The sequence below is a fragment of the Neltuma alba genome, unplaced genomic scaffold (genome assembly GCF_004799145.2).
Source record: "Neltuma alba isolate B1F8T4 unplaced genomic scaffold, ASM479914v2 tig00004812_pilon, whole genome shotgun sequence".
Taxonomy (NCBI): Eukaryota; Viridiplantae; Streptophyta; class Magnoliopsida; order Fabales; family Fabaceae; genus Neltuma; species Neltuma alba.
Genome location: NW_021633868.1, coordinates 1 through 17777, shown reverse-complemented (window position 1 = coordinate 17777; position 17777 = coordinate 1). Strand labels below are relative to the sequence as shown.

The following is a 17777-nucleotide window of genomic DNA, read 5'->3' as shown; positions in this document are numbered from 1 at the left end:
ATATTAAAAAAATTGGGATGGTTTTTTTGGTTCCCACCTTTCAGTGGTTCTGGGCTGAGATTAAGCCCACGGGTGAATGATTTGGAGAGACGTGTGCCAGTTGCCCAACGACGTCGCATGTGATATGCGCTGGTTATCGTGCCCAGCAGCAGCATCACTCCCTAGGACCAAACCAAAGCAAGTGAGGGTAATAATAATATTAATAAATAATAATCAGAAAAATGGGGGGTACATTCGGAAATTCAAAAATTAATAAGGCGGGAAAAAGAGCCGTTGTTGCCCAAACCACTGAAATTTTGGCGCCAAAACCCAGTTCACTCGGTTTGGGCTGCCCGCCAAACCCCGGGCAGCTCTCTTTCCCCCTCCTTTTCTGCCTTCGCTTTTACCAAATTGACGGTGTTTCGCTGCCTCACGGGCTCCCTCCTCTCCTTCTATATAATATTTCTCTCTTTCTTCCTCACAAAATTTCTTCATGTTTTCTCTGCAATTACCAAAAGAAAAACCCTCACGGGAAAAAAAATCTCTTTTTCTTTCTCTCGTTCCTTCGTTTCAAATCGTCCCTCTCCTTTCTCTCCACAATCAGGCAAAGACCCTTTTCTCTTATTCTGTTATTCCTCATCCCTTCATTCTCATTCTGATTCTCAGGCAAGATTCATTCTTCCCAATTCCATACTCACCCTCTTTCGTTCCCTTCGCTTTCCTCTGTTTTGGGTAGTTCCATCAACGACAAGCTGTCTCCTTTTCTTGGGCATATTTGCAGATTTAATATGGGGTTCTCCAAAAAGTCCCAGATAGAATCAGGGTTAGAATCAGAAGCGAAGAAGTGGGTAATTGCAGGAATTTCGGTACGGTCTCTGAAGCCCATAAACACGAAGCCGAGGGGGAAAGAGAACGAGGACGAAGATGAGGAAGCCTGCTCGACGACCCCGACGGCGAAAGAGTCAAGAATACAAGAAAAGTTGCCGTGCCCGCCGGCGCCGAGGAAGCCCCGACCTTCACGGCGACACAACTTTAATGGTGTTAGAGAGTTCTTCACGCCTCCTGACTTGGAAACCGTGTTCAAACGCCGTGCTGAGAAAGCCATCTGATTTCAGCTCATTCAACTAACAAAACAAAGCTAGATTCAAGTTTGCCGAAGAGGAAAGAGGTCCCGAAGAAGAGGGTTTTGTTCTGTTTTATGTATTTTTTTAATTTTCTGGCTCTGGATGCAAATTCCTCTCTGTTCCGAGTGCTACCTGGCAACAAGAACATGTGTACAAATGAAGGGAAAAAATTGATATGTAGGAAGCAGTATAGGGTAGTCTTTGATTTTCATTTTTTCTCTCTCCTTTTTCGTTTGATGAAAGAGTATGTGGTCTAGTTCTGTTTTTTGTTTAATGAGAAGTTTTCAACATTTCTAGTTCAAGCGCATGTTTATTTCCTCAGTATTTCGTTTCAAGTGTTCCTAACGCTTATGAGCACTTCATTTCAGATTCTACAATTTCCTTTATTTCCTTATTTCTTTCTTATGTCTCGCAGAGTGACCAAAACTTGTCCGATAAATTTTTTTTTTTTTAAAAAAGCAAGACTTTAAAACGGTGCAAAAACACAAATTGATTGACGGAGAGAAACCACTCGAAACTTTGGTTAATAGGTCAAGCATGTTTCTCATACTCTGCCAATCTTCTTCTTTAACTAACCCACCTCTGCTTGAACCCTACGGCGCAGGTCAAGCCCTCATAATACTTCTCCGATTATTAAAACAATAAATTCCTGGCCCATGAGAATCCTATGCTATTCGTACTGTTTCAAGCTTCAAATGGTCTTGACGAGTTTGATTTTTTTTTTTTCTTTGAAGGGGGCGTTTGAAACGAGCGGATAAGAATTACATGCATGTTATTGTCAAAGTACAGGAATCTGCAACAGTTTATGAAGTGGACAGGATACGGTTTTGCATGACCAAAGGGCTTTGTTTCTGAGATTATGATGAAGAAAAAGCTCACTGAATCTGATTAAGGACGTAATTTAATTAACTACTATTTGTTTAGTGAGAAAAGGGTTGTTCTAGGGATTAGGGTTCTTTTAAGGAAGCAAGCAAGCACAACCACGTAGTAAAAGTTTTGGGGGTAAATTTGAAGTCTGTCTTTGTCAGATTGTGGTCATTCATTCTGATTCACACTTGGATAAGCAGTAGTTGATTATTCATTCTACCGTGACGCTGTAAATGGACACCCCATGAGGCACTTTTTTTTTTTTTTTAAATGAAGGCCCAGTAAAAATTAAAATTAAATTAAATTAAAATATGTCTTGCATTTTTGACTTTGCTACGTGCTTCCTTCCAGGAAACATGATGCTTTTGGTCAAGATTAGTGCATTAATTAAAACCAGCGAAATTTACTCCATGATTTAATTCCCAAACATGCTGTCTTGATTCTTGAGGAACATATGTGATTCAAAATGGAATACGCACGTCAATAATATTCCTTTCCCTTTTGAAGAAAAAAGACAATAAAATTCTCAGCTATACGTTTTCCCATATGGGGTGGATCTCTTGTCTTGTATTATATATGATCAACGTCGGAGAAACAGATGCACACAACACAAGTTCCCCCAACCACACGGGAAGTCTTTGATCATGAGAAATGCAATGGAACGAAACAACATTGTTGTTTGTTGTTTTTGATGTTGTAAGGGTGTGTTCGGAAGCAGACAAGCAGTCATTTTCGGAAAAGATACAGAAATCTGGAGGGTATGATGTTCATTGAATGAGTCCTTTGTAACTGAGCAGGCTTATATGGTTGAGGGAGAAGACCGTGTTTCTGTCATTAAGGAAAAGCTCTAAACAAGTCCTTCAAGTTATGTCCTCTTTTCATCAGTTCACTCGTTTTTGTGGGGACCCAATGTGAATCTTGACCATACGCTACTTGTTCAACTTAATCATAACTATATATATAAAAGACATTTTAGTGCCTTTTTATGATAAGTAACAACTTATGTACAGTATATCATTTTCAAAAAAAAAAAAACATAATTTCGTCTTTCAAGACATCGTTGTTAAATATATACTCCTCCGGTTCTTAATATAGGACCCAATTATTGAGTTGGTTTTGGTCCTAAATATAAGACCCATTTATCATATTTTTCAATTTTCTCTAAATTACCCCTATGGATACTCCCTCAACCATAATCAAGTAGAAGAAGAATAGGGGGTATTAAGAAAGATGATTATGGTATTTAAGGAAAAACGTCACATTTCTTACAATTAACTAACTCACCTAATTTCCTTAATCTAATCAAATTAGTTAAATGGGTCTTATATTAAGGACCAGAGGAGTATTACATAGGGAGCCAGTCTTGGTGCTTATCACTTTGATAAACATATAAAACTCATCAGATCTGAATCGTTTATATCTCGTTTGAATACTTCAAATTTGATTTCTTTTTTATTTTTATTTATTTAAAATAATTATTTTAATATGTATAGAATTTAAAATAGAGATAATATCTTAACTATAATTTTTTTGCAAAAAATTTTTTTCTGTTTAAAAATAATTAATCTAAACTGTTCAAATCAAATATAAATAGTTCAGATCTAATGAGTTTAAAATGCTTATCAAATTGATGAGCACTGAGAGAGAGAGATGTTTATCAGGAGAAGAATGATTAGAACATGATAATTTTTAGCGAAAAAAATTCTCCCAGCATATATATTTTTCTTTCACGAGAATTAAATCCAAATGCACAACATTTTCATTGCATGAAGAAGGAGAAATTAAGGTAGTTTGAACATCAAATATGGATCGCATGAATTTTTTTTTTTTTTAACAGCAAGGCACTAGTTTTATTAACTAATTGGTGCTTGCTAATGACTAATTAGCTTGATCCCAATTGATAAACGTCATCTAATTGACTAATAAACACAGTGACACGTCAGTGGTTATCTCAAATTAAAAATACTACCTCCGTTTCTTAATATATGAGCTAATTGATTAATTTGAGTAGATTAAGAAAACTAGTTAAATTAGTTATTTGTATTAAATAGATATTGTCTTTCCTAAAATATCCTTACTAATGAAGTGTATTGGCTAAAACTATTATTGTTATACTCCTCCGGTCCTTAATATAGGACCCAATTGTTAATTTAGTTTTGGTTCTAAATATAAGACATATTTCTCATATTTGTCAATTTTTTCTAAATTACCCCTATGGATACTCCCTCAACCATAATCAAGTAGAAGAGGGAGAGGAGGTATTAAAAAAGATGATTCTGGTATTTTAGGAAAAATGTGTCACATTTTTTATAATTAACTAACTTACCTAACTTCCTTAATCTAATCAAATTAATTAAATGGGTCTTATATTAAGGACTATAGGAGTAACTTATAAGAACTACTTTAGAAATCATTTTCGCTGTTCAATATATAGAAACACACCTGAAACTCAATATTTTATCCGTTATCCCATTATGCGCAAAACTAGCACTACGCGGAATAGGTGAGTTGCATTGTGTATAATTCCCAAACGTTAAAATTTCATATAAATTTTACATTATATCCATATATGTGAAGGCGAATATGGATTCAAAATATTGAGCAAATAAAATGATACTCCTCCGATCCTTAATATAGGACCCAATTATTGAGTTGGTTTTTATCTTAAATATAAGACCCATTTATCATATTTATCAATTTTATTTAAATTATTCCTATGGATACTTTCTCAGCCATAATCAAGTGGAAGAAGAAGATGGGTATTAAGAAAGATGATTATGGTATTTTAGAAAAAACATATCACATTTCTTATAATTAACCAACTTACCTAACTTCTTTAATCTAATCAAACTAGTTAAATGGGTCTTATATTAAGGACCGGAGGAATACGTTGATAAATGTTTTTTTTGTTACGTTAACAAATTAACAGGGCTTTTTATATATGCATATATATGCTTTTATATACACTCGTTAAACCTCTGGCCATGCCTTTTTAGAATAATCTGTGTTTTTTTAAAAATATTTTATTAAAAGGCGTGTGGCTAGTAAACAGGTTTTAATCCCTCCTTAAGGATCGTGAAAGTATTTTTTAGAAACAGATTCCTAAATTTCCCCAGCAAGAATGAAAGGTGGCAGCTGTACTAATCTAGCAGTAGCAGAGAAAGAGAGAGGCTCTTCCCTTTCAATTCACATTCATCAGCTATCGATTTGCCGCCAACACTGCCTCTAAGGCGTCATTTGCCCCTTAATAATAAAAATATGAATTTGAAAATTAATTAAGTACTACTCCCTTCGGTAGTATTATTTTTTCTAATACTCAAATTATTCGTAACTATTGTGCAAATATTTTTTAATTAAATTGGTCCTTTGGTAGATGACACCTGGCGAGTGGGGATGCGCATACGTAACAGGTGGCTGCATTATACTAGTACACGTGCCCAAACATACTCGTGAATAGAGCTGGGAATGCGGGCTGGCGGTGCGGATACGGGCCAGCCCGCAGCGGTGCGGGCCAAAAGCAGTGCGGGCTGAAGTAGCCCGCACTTTGGCGGGCTGGCATTTTGCCAGCCCGAGCCCGCCGGCCCGCCTAACTTTTTTTTTAAAAAAAAAATTATTACTTGTATAAGTTTGGACTTAGTTTGTAATGTTAAAATTAGATTTGGAGTTTTAAACTTGAGTAATGAGTTATAATAAAATAATGTGAGGATTAATTTATAATTTGAGAAGATATTTTAGAAAAACTAACACATTTTTTCTAAATAATTAATTTGACTATTTTTCTTATCCAAATTAATTAAGTAGATCTTTTATGTATGTATTACATATGCAATTACATGGATGAGAAGATGTAAATATGAAATTTGGGGGTTAAAATCCTCCAATTATGTTGTATAACATATTAGAAATTATATAAAAATTAAAATTTAAAAAAAAAAAAGCGGGCTAGCCCGCGGCGGAGCGGGCTGAAAACGGTGCGGGCTGGAGTAGCCCGCACCTTGGCGGGCTGGCATTTTGCCAACCCGAGCCCGCCATTTTTGGCGGGTTGGCGGGATCAGCCCGTATTACCAGCTCTACTCGTGAATCCCTGTACACATATTGCAGACCTATAAGAACAATAAAATAAATGTGAAGTAAATGCGGTCATTGAAGTTTATTAGAAGAAAATTTTAATCCAAAGTACTAGTATGAGAAGTTGACAAAGTAATTAATAATAATTTTATAGAAAAAGGAATAAAATATGTAATTTTATTAATTTAAGATATATTTAATGACCAATAATGACAACAAGGACTCAAGGAGGCCCATGAAAGATGGATACAGAGTGACAGGTGTACGTATATAAATACGGGGAAGCAGGTTGGAGTATTGCGTCTACAAAAACGACACCGTAAGAGGAGGTGAAGCGGAGAGCTATAATTGGAGGGAAGTTTTGAAGCCTCAGTTTTATTTATTTAAAAAAAGAAAGGTTGCTATAATGGTGATTGGAGGTCATCAGATATTTCTGCTAAAGTTGCAGGAATCCTATGAATCCATCCCTCGGACATCTACACGTGGGCCTCCCTGGAATCCTAAGCTTCCCCCACTTCCCTCGTTTTCAATTTCATGCCCCCCGGCTTTTTCCTTTTTTCATTTCCCCTGCCCCATTAAACAATAAATTTTTATTTAGAATTGAATTAACACGTCTATATATATATGCATGTATATTATTCGTGAGTAAAAAGTTATTTTTTAATAAGAAAAGCAGTATTTATTCAAAAAGTCAAAAAAGAAGAAGTCCATTTCTGTATGTTAAAGCTAAGCTTAAAAGTATTCTGTTCATAAATATAAAGTTTTTCTTAACTAATTCACAAAATTAAAATTTAAAAAGATAGTTAATATAATTATTTGTCATTAAAATATAAAACAATTTGTGACACTGCTTTAAGAGTGATTTTATCATTTAATTATTAAAATTTGATGCTTAGAAATAAATATGTTTAGATAAATAAGAACGTTTTGAAATAATAATTAACATAAAAGAATAAAAGAGACCAGACCAAAATTCACTTTATATTAAGGTGTACTAATACGACTATATGAGGGACTTTGGATGCGGCGCAAGAAATTTTGGAAATGACACAGAGTTTGAGGGGATGTGCCCGGGAACCGATTGCGCGTAGGAAAGCGCTGCCCAAACTGCCCGTGAGTGAGAGAATCAACGAGGAAGACGAAGGGGGGGGGGCCTTGGCGCCAAATGGAGGAAACAGAAAACGACAACGTTGTAACCCGCAAAACCCGGGATGCGGCGGCTGTCTACCATCTCATGATCTCATCTCATTAGTCATTACTCATGCACTCTCATGATGATCGTCGCTTATGAAACCCTCTGGATCTCGCCCGTCATTACCATTTTACCCTTCTCCGTTCTTCCCATCTCCACCGTTCGTTTCATCTGATCCCTCCCACCATCACCGTCGATCTTTATAAGTTGACGTGTTCAGTCACAACAAGGTACCGTAAAATCAGTTCCGGTTTTATTTCTGTCACTCTCGATTAGCAGCACAATAACTATAGTGAATAATTAAACAAATGTTAAAATTTAATTCAGCCTCTAGTTAATAAAAAATTTATCCTCATTTAAAAAGCCGTCGTTTTCATCAAATTCCATCCCCATCTTAACTGTCTGCTATTTCAGTATTTTACTAATTTTTTCAAGAATAGACATTTACATATTTCTATTAAAAAAAGGTGAATTTTTTATGATAACATGCGGAACGGTCCTAATTATAGGTGGGGTAAAATATAGGTAGAGACCAAAGTCTCATAATGTATTGAAAAAACAAAAGGTGGGCTTAGAAAATAAAACATTCAACACTCCATGAATTTTTCAAAGTGCTCATACAAAAGACTAACATTAAAGGCTTTGAAAAAAATCTTTTATGAAAAAGAGTATTTTTTTTTCCAATAGAAAAAGAGTATTCTTTTTAAGGGTGTGTGTATTAATTTCTGTTTTGTATGGATTGCATTAACTTTTTCCTCTTTGTCCGTTATCAATATAGATTTCAGTTTTCATTTAAAAAGAAGAAGAAAAAGCCAGGCCAAGGTGTACGATATTTAGCATATATTATTAAAGATGTTATTGCAGCATTCTCTAAAATAATAGTGAGGACTTTTTTTTAACACACACATATAAATAAAGGTGCGACGAGTGAGGCAATTAGGCGGAAGAAAGCAGGGAAGATATGGGTTAAAGGAGAAGAGAAAGACACGAGAAAGAATTGATGAGAAATAAGGGCCCACACATTACGTGGCGTGCCCGCACTTCCATGCATTTTCGCTTCTCTTTATTTATGCCCTTTCAATCATCCCCCCCCCCTTTTTTTTTCATGGGTCAGCCTCTTTTTTTCTTTTGAATAACATGGGTTAAACTTTTCCATCAATAGGAGCTTACCCGTCACGTCAAATTTCAAAATGATAGTTACCCAAAAAAAAAAAAATCAAAATGAATATCTTTTATATTTATCTTTATTTTAATTTTGGTCCTTTAACTTTTAAATTATAAGTTTTGGTTCTTTAAACTTTTTTTATTTAAAATATTAGTCGTTATAATCTAATAAAACTTATAGTATTTTGCCTATTGAAAGATCAAAATATATGATTTAAAATTTAAGAGACTAAAATCAAAATAAGGATAAATTTGAAGGATTAAAGATTATATTAACTTTTTTTTAAAATTATGTTTGGAAGGCTCCACTTAAATGTTAGCGGGTAAGAATGTTCTCTATAGTTTAACGTAAATTCTGGTCCAAAAAAAAAAACGTAAATTAATTGTGAAGTTTTACTATATATGTCATTAAGCATAATATGTACTCGTTATTATTTCAGTCTCTCTTGCTTTAGCCCTTATCGTGTTCACTCTATTTGCCGGCATCCGAAAATGAAGAGGCAGGGATGGGTTGAAGAAGTTTCGCTTGCATTTGCAAAGAGGCCGTTCATTTTATTTAAAAATCAATGTTTAACTTGTAGCAAATTTAATGAGTTTAAATATTTTGATTATCTTTCCTAACTTGATAAATAGTGACCTGTGTTTTTCAATTATTGATTGCAATATACTCTCCTCCCCTGAATATAAAGTTTTTTTCCCGATAATTTTTGTCTAGTTACATTATAAGGTTTTCCTTTTTCTCCTGCCTCCCACGTCAAGGAACCAGAGGTCTACCTAACTTTTTTTTTTTTTCAGGGGAAAAAAGTCAAAAACCGAACGATCATGATTTAAATATATATATTTCTTTTAGGAGGAAAAAATTGAATCACACATCACACACACGTATTTCAGAGAAATATACCGCCGGTAATCATTACGGGGGGAATAAATGAATTTTAAGAGTCAAGAGGACGATAATTGAGAACCACCCCTGATAGTTTAATAATTTTAACAAGTGGGTTTGTTAAAGATAAGGCAGGGACAAATGAGACATTCTTGGCTGTCAATTTACGTACCCGGGTTATTTTTATATTAATATTCTTTCTGGGTATGACGTGTCGCATTGAAAAGGGCACGAGTGAAAGTTTTGATTTTAAGGTAATAGTATCCAGTTATTATTCCAAAAAAAAAAAGGGGCACGAGTCAAAGTCTCGCGAAGGCCCACATCCTTAAAGTAAACCGCAAAAATGGGCTTAAGGTATAAGTTCAAAATGGGCTTAATGGATTGTCCCGGAAAATAGGCTGTGGGATTTAATAATATAAGCCCAAACAGGGTGAGCGTGGGGAGGTCCCATACAATCCTCTTTGCCAAAATCCATCAATTGTCGGGTCTTTTTTTTTTGCCCCCTTTTTCTTTAAAGTTAATCGTGTTCAAAGCCTCACAGGACATTAAACGTGGACATATCTCTCATTAAAAATTTAAATACTACTTCTTGTCTTAATTATAAGAGCCAGTTGACTAATTTGAGGAGATTAAGGAAGTAAGTTGAGTTAGTTATTTGTCCTAAATAAGTGTTGTCTTTCCTAAAATATCCTTGCTAATCAAGTGTATTAACTATAACTATAATTATTAAAAGGACCATCTTGAAAAAAATTGAGTAAATATGAGAGACAAAGTGGATTGGGGTCTTATATTTAGGACCAAACTAAAAGTCAAACAGGATCTTATATTAAGGATCGGAGGTAGTATTAGTTTATTATATTACGAGGAATTAGCTCTTCTGTAAACCTAACCTACTCCGTAATTGTCATAGTGATTGAGGACATAAAAGTACATCTTTATGTGCAGAATCACTCAATCAGCATAAGGGCCAAAAAATATTGTTCCATTACTATCAGTAACAATTTTTTAAACACGTCATATATTATTAATGTGGTTCTTTTCAAAGAACTTGGATTGTAAGATCAAGTAGATTTAATGGCTCAGGAGTCACAAGTTTTTTTTTCTTTTTTGTTCAATAACTAAAAGGTTTAAAATTCAAATCCCATCGAAGCCACTCTGCCATTATTTGCTTGTCTTTGGCGGTGGCAGCTCCGATGATAGGTGGTGGTGGCTCTGTTGACCATGAGGAGGGATTTTTGTTGAGAAAATTACTGAGGTTCCAGGGAAAAAAATAATTACAAAATAAATCTAAAAAAATTGTCATTTTTTTTAATTTTGAAATATGTCATTACATACTATTTAGGTTATTATTAAGATTTATTAATAATTATTTTCTTTTTTTTGAAATATCATTATAATTCTCCAATTTTTTTCCCGAATCAAGAGCATTTTAATGGATGTGAACTAAACTCATTCATAATTAAAAACATGGATTTCATAATAATTTAATGATTTTAAGAAATTTTTTATATTTTAAATTGTCACGTGGGAGCCGATGGTGATTTTATGACACTGCCAATTCGGGTGCATGGATCTCCTGTGCTATGCATAATCGGCTTTAGAAACAAACTTGACGTCGCAGGGGATAATGTGTGATGAAATTTGAATGTCAAATGATTAGTGCTCAGCAGCTACTCCTTCACTTTAAATAAGTACTTCAAGTATTAACAAAAAAATCTGTTAAGACAATAAATAAGTAAAAATATATTTTTACTTTCAAATATTCTATTCATTTCATATTCATTCATCTCTTGTTATTGGGATTCTTTTCCGTTGGCACCAAAAAAAAAAAAGGAATCTTTCCCAAATTCCAATTCTTTCAAACCAGATCGGCCCAAACGACAAAAATTGGGGATTGGTGGATACGATGGACAGATACTTTCAATTTATTAAGATTTCTGTATCAGAGGATCATTCAAGAATCCTCGTTCAAATGTCACTTATCACCACACACCTGCTGAAAGAATTTGATAAGAGGCTTCCCATCCAAATCTTTACACTTTCCTCACTCGCAGCACCATTTTTTTAAAAACAAAATAAAAAAACAAAAAAAGGGGTCTAATTGAACAGACACTGCTTTTTTCAAGTCCCAAACAATATTAATTACAGAAGCCATATGATGAATACAGAGTTCGGTAGAGCGAACCTGGTTATTTGAAACTGGGAAATATGATACACTTGCCATCTTCAAATTCAACATTCACCAAACCAGTTATTTATTAAACATCAACTTCAATAAACCTATTGGATGCCCACGTTTTTGCCTCATCAGAGAGCTTGTTCTCCTCCACATTTATTCTTCTCAACTTGGGACATTTCTCAACAAACACTTCAATAGCCTCTGATTCTATCCCACCACAATGCATAATATCCACATTTTCCAGGAATTTGCAGCTCCTGAGCACAGCAACTATGGCTGCATTTGTCAGTCCTTTGCATCCTCTCAGCTTCAGATCACTCAGATGAGTACACGAAACAGACATTGAAATGAATTCCTTATCAAGCAACAACTCATTATGCGACAAGTCCAATTTCCTTAATTGCCTCAAATGCTGCCCCAAAGTGGCAAGCAACCCTGATTCTCTCTCTACCACATCGCAATTTATCAGCGCCAGTTCTTCAAGCCCAGAAGAAGCCCCTGATGTCCCGAGAAGCTTTAGGCCTTCACCTGTGACAAGACAGCAATTCTGAAGCCTTAGGCTTAAGAGACCTCTGAAATTGGACGCCATCGCTGAGAGATGGTCGTTGTTGAGGTCCAGAGGTAGACGAAGGTCGAGCTTCTGCAAATTGGACCGGCAATGAGAGAAGAAGTAAAGCAGACCATCTCGGCTTCCGCCGTCGTAAACCAGAAGGGAATTTAGAAATTGACAGTTTTCTGCTAGATGAAAGAGGACCCCATCAATCACGCTTCTGCAAGTCCTCAGTTCAACTTCTTCAAGATTTTGCAGACACTGAACAAAAGAGGAGTAGGGCCCACCGATTCCTTGGCAACTTTGGAGTCTCAATTTCTTGAGCTTCTTGCAGCTGCTCCATAACCATCCCACTCCCCAGTCGTCTCTTCGTATGCCCACCAAGCACAGGCTTTGCAACCCCAACTCTGTACCAATTTCGTCACTTTCCCAAACCTCCAATTGATTGCTGGGATCAATTTCTTGACCACCGGAGGACCAGGTAATGGCGAGTTCCCTCAGGGACGGAAAAGACAAAACCCACCTCAGAGAGATAGGTCTGGGGAGATTAATACAGAGAGAAGTCAAACGAGTACACGCGGTGGAGAGAGAATTCAGAGAAGACAGGGAAACAGGGCCAGACATGAATCTCAGAGCACGAAGCCGGGGACAGCAAGAGGAAACTGCGGCGAGGATATAGTCCGAGACGGCGGAATCGGTGGAAGCGGCAGTGGCGGCGGAGTCGGAGGAAAGAAAGAGAGACAAAGAGGAGAGAGAAGAGTGGTCGGAAAGGAGTGAGCAGAGAGAAGCAACCCCAGGGAAAGGAGGAAGAAGGCGGAGGGAGAGGGAAGTTCTGGAAGAACGAAAGAGGGAAAGCCAGCGCTTGGAGACGAGAGATACAGATGAAGACGAAGAAGGAGGGAGCTTCATGAAAATCTCCTGAAGGAGTTCATCGCAGAGCATGTTATCCATCTACCTTGCTTATGATGATCGTCTTCTTTCCCCGTCTCTCCCAAACTATATAACACTCTGCCTCGCCTGAACTTCTCAATCGTTCTGTTCCGGTTTTTCTATAAGAGAGACATTTGCGGGGCAAGGCGACGCTCGCTTAGACGCAAATTAAGGGCGTATAAAAGACGCGCTGGGTTTGATGAAATCCAGACGCCCAGAAAATCCCAGCAGGATGTGAAGTCACGCGAAATACAGGTGATGCTTCATTGAAGTTGAATTAAAAAATATATATATTTATATATTTCAGAAAATAGATATATTAAGAGGCTAAGGGATGAGGGAGTTGGAATGAGATGGAGCGGTTACGTGACAGGTGGCAGTTGTTATGCCGGCTTCTTGGTGTGCAGTAATGGAACACTTTTGCAGCTCAAGCCTACTCAGAAACGCGTGTGGCCTGGCAGCCTCATAAAATCGCCCTTTTATTTAAATTTTAGGAATATATGGAAAATAACACCAAAGATTTTGAAAGGCGGATAAAACCAGCCGAGGATCTCTAGTTTTAAATCATTCTTTTTATAGCAAATAATTTTGGGTGAGTTAAATCTAGTGGACTTATCTGAATCAAGACATGTCTTTGAGATTGTTTAGAGAAGTATTTACAAATCATCTATAACAACATCCTTACCATTTGCAACCAAACTTAAATTCATGCTAATTTTTGTTACTTTTAAAAATGAATTTTAATGACAGGGTTTTTTCCCCAAAGAACTAAAAACTTAAAAATTTATATCAAGTTCCTTATATACATCACCTCAAGTTTTTAAATTATATATGATCATGTTTTTATTTTAAAAATATCAATATTTAATAGTATTTAGTTGTAAACTCACATAAAGAAAAATAAAGTATATGACCACATATGATTAGAAAACTTAATATAATAGATAAGAAACTTCAGCTAGGTATTTTTCAAAACTTAATTAATAACTCCACATTCTTGGTGCCAAATAGTAATTGAGTTTCTATAATTTATAGTCACATTTTTTATTATTTCCAACTAGATTTTATGTCTTAAAACTTGGATGTTACAAAAATCAGAAAATGAGATATTAAATAATTTACATTAATTATACATAGCTTTTGTTGGCCAAAAGAAATAATAATACATAGCTTTTTGCATTTAAAATTCGTTATATTTCCAACTAAACAGGGAGCAATTTTTTAAAAATATTTTTTATTAGATAAGAATCTTGATCCTTTGATATTAATTTCAAAATTTAATGTCCCAAAGAGTTACTTGCTACGATGAGCTTTTGAAGTCTCAAGGGTCATTTCCAAACCTCAGCCCCCACCCCAACCACCCAAAAAAAAAAAAAAAAAAAAAGAACTGAAGAAGCTCCGTCACACGAGTGCCGGTTCACGTATTGTGTTTCATGGTTCATAGCAGTTCTCGCAGGTTTCCATTTAAATATTCATTCGATTGGAAACATGTGTCTCAATGCAGAGGATATGGTTGAGGCGAAAGTAAGAAATGTTGACTTATGCCCTCATAAAATGCGTAATTACAAATTACTCCTTCACTTTTTTCCATTTTTCCTTTCCAGACACAACTCACAGCAAACAGGCACGGTGCAGGCTTCTTGTTTATTTTCACTTTGGTTTGCGTGATTACATTTCTTTCCAATTAATTGACCCTTGAATGGAATCTTCAAATCAAATAATCTAATACAACCCAACAACTATAAAGTTTTAGAGGAAATGACGAAGCAAGAAGTTACGGGTCAATTATTAATCCTCTTAAAAACTCAGAAAATTTTTTTTTGAGGACATGCTTGCAAATGAAAAGATGAAAAAAGAATTAGTGGTGAAGTCTAAGTCCAATCACAATTAGGACCTAATTAGGTAGCCATCACTATCTGGTAGGGCCATTCCGCTCTTGAAGTTATATTCCCACATGAGGCCTTAGCGGACGGAGAAGAATAAGTCATGTTTATTAATAAAATAGGAAGCAGCAAAAAGATGGGATATCTATCTCTCTTATTTGCTTTTTATGCCCAAAAAAAAAGAAAGAAAGAAATATAGGTTTGGTTGACACAAACACATCCCCAGCCACAACACAATTCTCACTTTTCTGAGTTTCACCTCATTCTTCTTTTTCCCTCTCTGTTCTCTCTTGTCATGTCTGTACTGATATTAGTCCTACTGCATGTACAATTTCATTGTCATTTTCCAGTACTAACAGAAAAAAAAAAAAAATACAGAGAAGAGCAAGAGAAAGTAATAATGATAATAATTATAAAAGGTGTTGATGCCGACTACTTTGACAGGCAATCCTTTGAAAGTACCATTTTAGCTGTGAGGTTTTGTAATGCAGATAGATATATTTATTGTTCCTGCACAGTGCAAGAACTGATATATTTTAGCAGCATATCTTTGTCAAACCAGTAAAAGCAGAGAAAAAGACCCCAGATTGTGGGTTAGGGAATGGGAATCTGCCTTTGTTCTTCTTGGAGGCTTTGCTTCTCATTGCTTCCACATGGGGATCTCTGCTTTTCCTAAAGGCACAAGTTACTTGGTTGATGGTGGGGTTGGAATTATATTGAACCATTAATTTGGAGCATATTATTAGATTATACTGAGGGAAAAGAGAGATGAAACAGAGAGAAGAGATCATTGAAAAGGTTAAGGAAGGGAGAATAATGGCGTACATCAGCAAGAGGATAGAACCCGTGTGTGCATTTATCTTTAGTTTTGCTCCAATCAAGTGTGTGAGCAAAAGTAATCAGAAATTTATACCAGCGACCTAACCATGTGTTCATTTATATATATCACAATCAGGGACCAGAGATCAGCAGCTGCCGCCTAACATTTTTTCCTCTGGCCTCCTGCCTCCTTAGTCCGCGGGGGCTCAATAAAAATCGGATGAGTTTCACTCTCTTGATTTTTAGAAAGAAAAATTATAATTCGTTGTGTTTTAAGAATCTTCGTTCCTCTCCTTTAAAGTTAAAACATGCGTGACCCTCACTTTCCTTGCAATAAGAGGTCAAGGTAAAAAATGACGTAGAATAGAATGACTACAAAACTATACATATAAACGGTTTAAGGAAAAAAAAAGGATCAAAATATCTTTTTCACGCTTGGCACATAGCTTCAGTGTTATCTTAACTGCTTAATAATTTAGAACAAGTGGATAATCTTTTGCCACATAAATAAAAATGAAAGCAAACGTTTAATCATAGTCATAATGATATCTTTCATTTAAAAATTAATATTATTAATATTCTCAAGCGTGTATTTTGGACCACATGTTTACTTCAGAAAGATTTGCGCATACTTTCGTAACAGAAGGGGATGCTGTACTGTAAGCAACTTCAAAAGATGTGGGTATTTTAACCTACAAAATATTTCATAATGAAAAAGACAGGAAAACACATACGCCTGAAGGAACAAGTAAGATCAAGATAACAATAAAAGAACAGACAAACAAACAAAGCAACCTCTTGATGATTTGCTTGTCTAATTAAATTATGATACATATCAACAATGATGAAATAAGATGTGAATGCATAGTGCCCAGCATGGCAGGTGAACAAGACCTATATAGAGGTAAGTAGCACTGTTCCATGCCCAAAGGGTTTCCAACCATTCCCAAAAGTCGCCAACATTAATACCACTATACCCTTCAAATACACCCTTCAATAAAAAGTAAGTGACAGGCGGAAACCCAATGAATCCTAAAACAAGGTTACAAGTGATCCTCGTAGAAGACATCAAGTTACTAGCTTTAATGTCAAGCTTCAAAGGTCGAGCCATCAGACAAATTGGGACGATAAGTAAAGCCCCAATTTCTGCAGTAGCAAAGTTAATGACTGACGTGAGAGACAAACCAATGAATGCCGCTGATATAGTTACCGACTTTAAGCAAGCCCATTCTTTTCTTTGAGATTGAGACGCAGCAGCTTCAGAAAATGAAGGACCCGAGGATATGTAAGAAACTAGGAGGCTCAAAACTGATAGCACAATCCATACTATGAAGCTGGTTTCGGTGGTTAAACTGGGCATTTGACTTATGAAATATGGGAGCACAGAGACAAAACCGCCCCATAAGTGGAAGGCAAAAACCTTTCTGGCTGACTTCAGCCACTTCCAAGAATTGGAATTGACTTTCATTTCGGATGCAGAAGAGGAAGCAGATTTCTCTTTCGGTTGGTGGAATCAAAATTACTAGCTTCAACGTGAAGAGAAGCCGCAACTATGGGAAGTGGAGCAACAAGTAAAGCAAAAGATATCATGTAAACTCCAACAGACACAAACTTACTGGGGGATGTCAAGAGGTACAAGAAAAACGACTGATGAAACTTCTCAAGAAGATTGTTTACTGAACGTACGACTCCTTCTATCAGCCTGCAGCAAGAAAAACTCTTGTTATGGTGACCAATTAAGGGCAGAGGAATATCAGATTAAATTTGAACATATATTCAGTAAATCAGCAGAAATGCCCCTTCCTTTACATCAACTGATGGCAGCCATAAAAAATGGGCGAGGAATACAATGCACACCTAAAGAAGGTGTATTCATACTGTTTAACAGTATAACAATATGATGGTTAATTCTTAAAAAACTAGATGCTAAAACATGAAGTATAGCTTTACTTGTTAATTACAAACAATTATTCCTAACAGAATTACTCCTCTGGTCCTGTTTAGAGCAAAGAGAGAAGGCATTTTGGTCTTTTTTATAGGATGCTAAGAGAAATTTCTATATTGATGTACAATTTTACCATTCATTTATTATTGTGTTGACTTTGTTTATATGAGATATAATGTACACTAAAAGAGGGA

General features: G+C 35.8%; 2 protein-coding genes across 2 annotated transcripts; one reads left to right on the top strand and one right to left on the bottom strand.

The window, feature by feature from the left end:
• The first annotated feature begins 481 nt into the window (after positions 1 to 481).
• On the top strand, positions 482 to 1419 carry LOC114745798 (cyclin-dependent protein kinase inhibitor SMR6-like). Its single transcript, XM_028933961.1, has one exon. The coding sequence runs from the start codon at positions 768 to 770 to the stop codon at positions 1086 to 1088; it is 321 nt and encodes a 106-aa protein (XP_028789794.1). The 5' UTR covers positions 482 to 767; the 3' UTR covers positions 1089 to 1419.
• A 9842-nt stretch (positions 1420 to 11261) lies between these two features.
• On the bottom strand, positions 11262 to 13163 carry LOC114745797 (F-box/LRR-repeat protein 4-like). Its single transcript, XM_028933960.1, has one exon. It carries the CDS (start codon positions 12955 to 12957, stop codon positions 11536 to 11538), a length of 1422 nt encoding a protein of 473 aa, XP_028789793.1. The 5' UTR covers positions 12958 to 13163; the 3' UTR covers positions 11262 to 11535.
• Between the last annotated feature and the right edge of the window lie 4614 nt (positions 13164 to 17777).

What these genes read in the sequence shown, in the direction of transcription:
- LOC114745798 (XM_028933961.1), top strand. Translation starts at nt 768, where the DNA reads ATGGGGTTCTCCAAAAAGTCCCAGATAGAATCAGGGTTAGAATCAGAA.
- LOC114745797 (XM_028933960.1), bottom strand. Translation starts at nt 12,957, where the DNA reads ATGGATAACATGCTCTGCGATGAACTCCTTCAGGAGATTTTCATGAAG.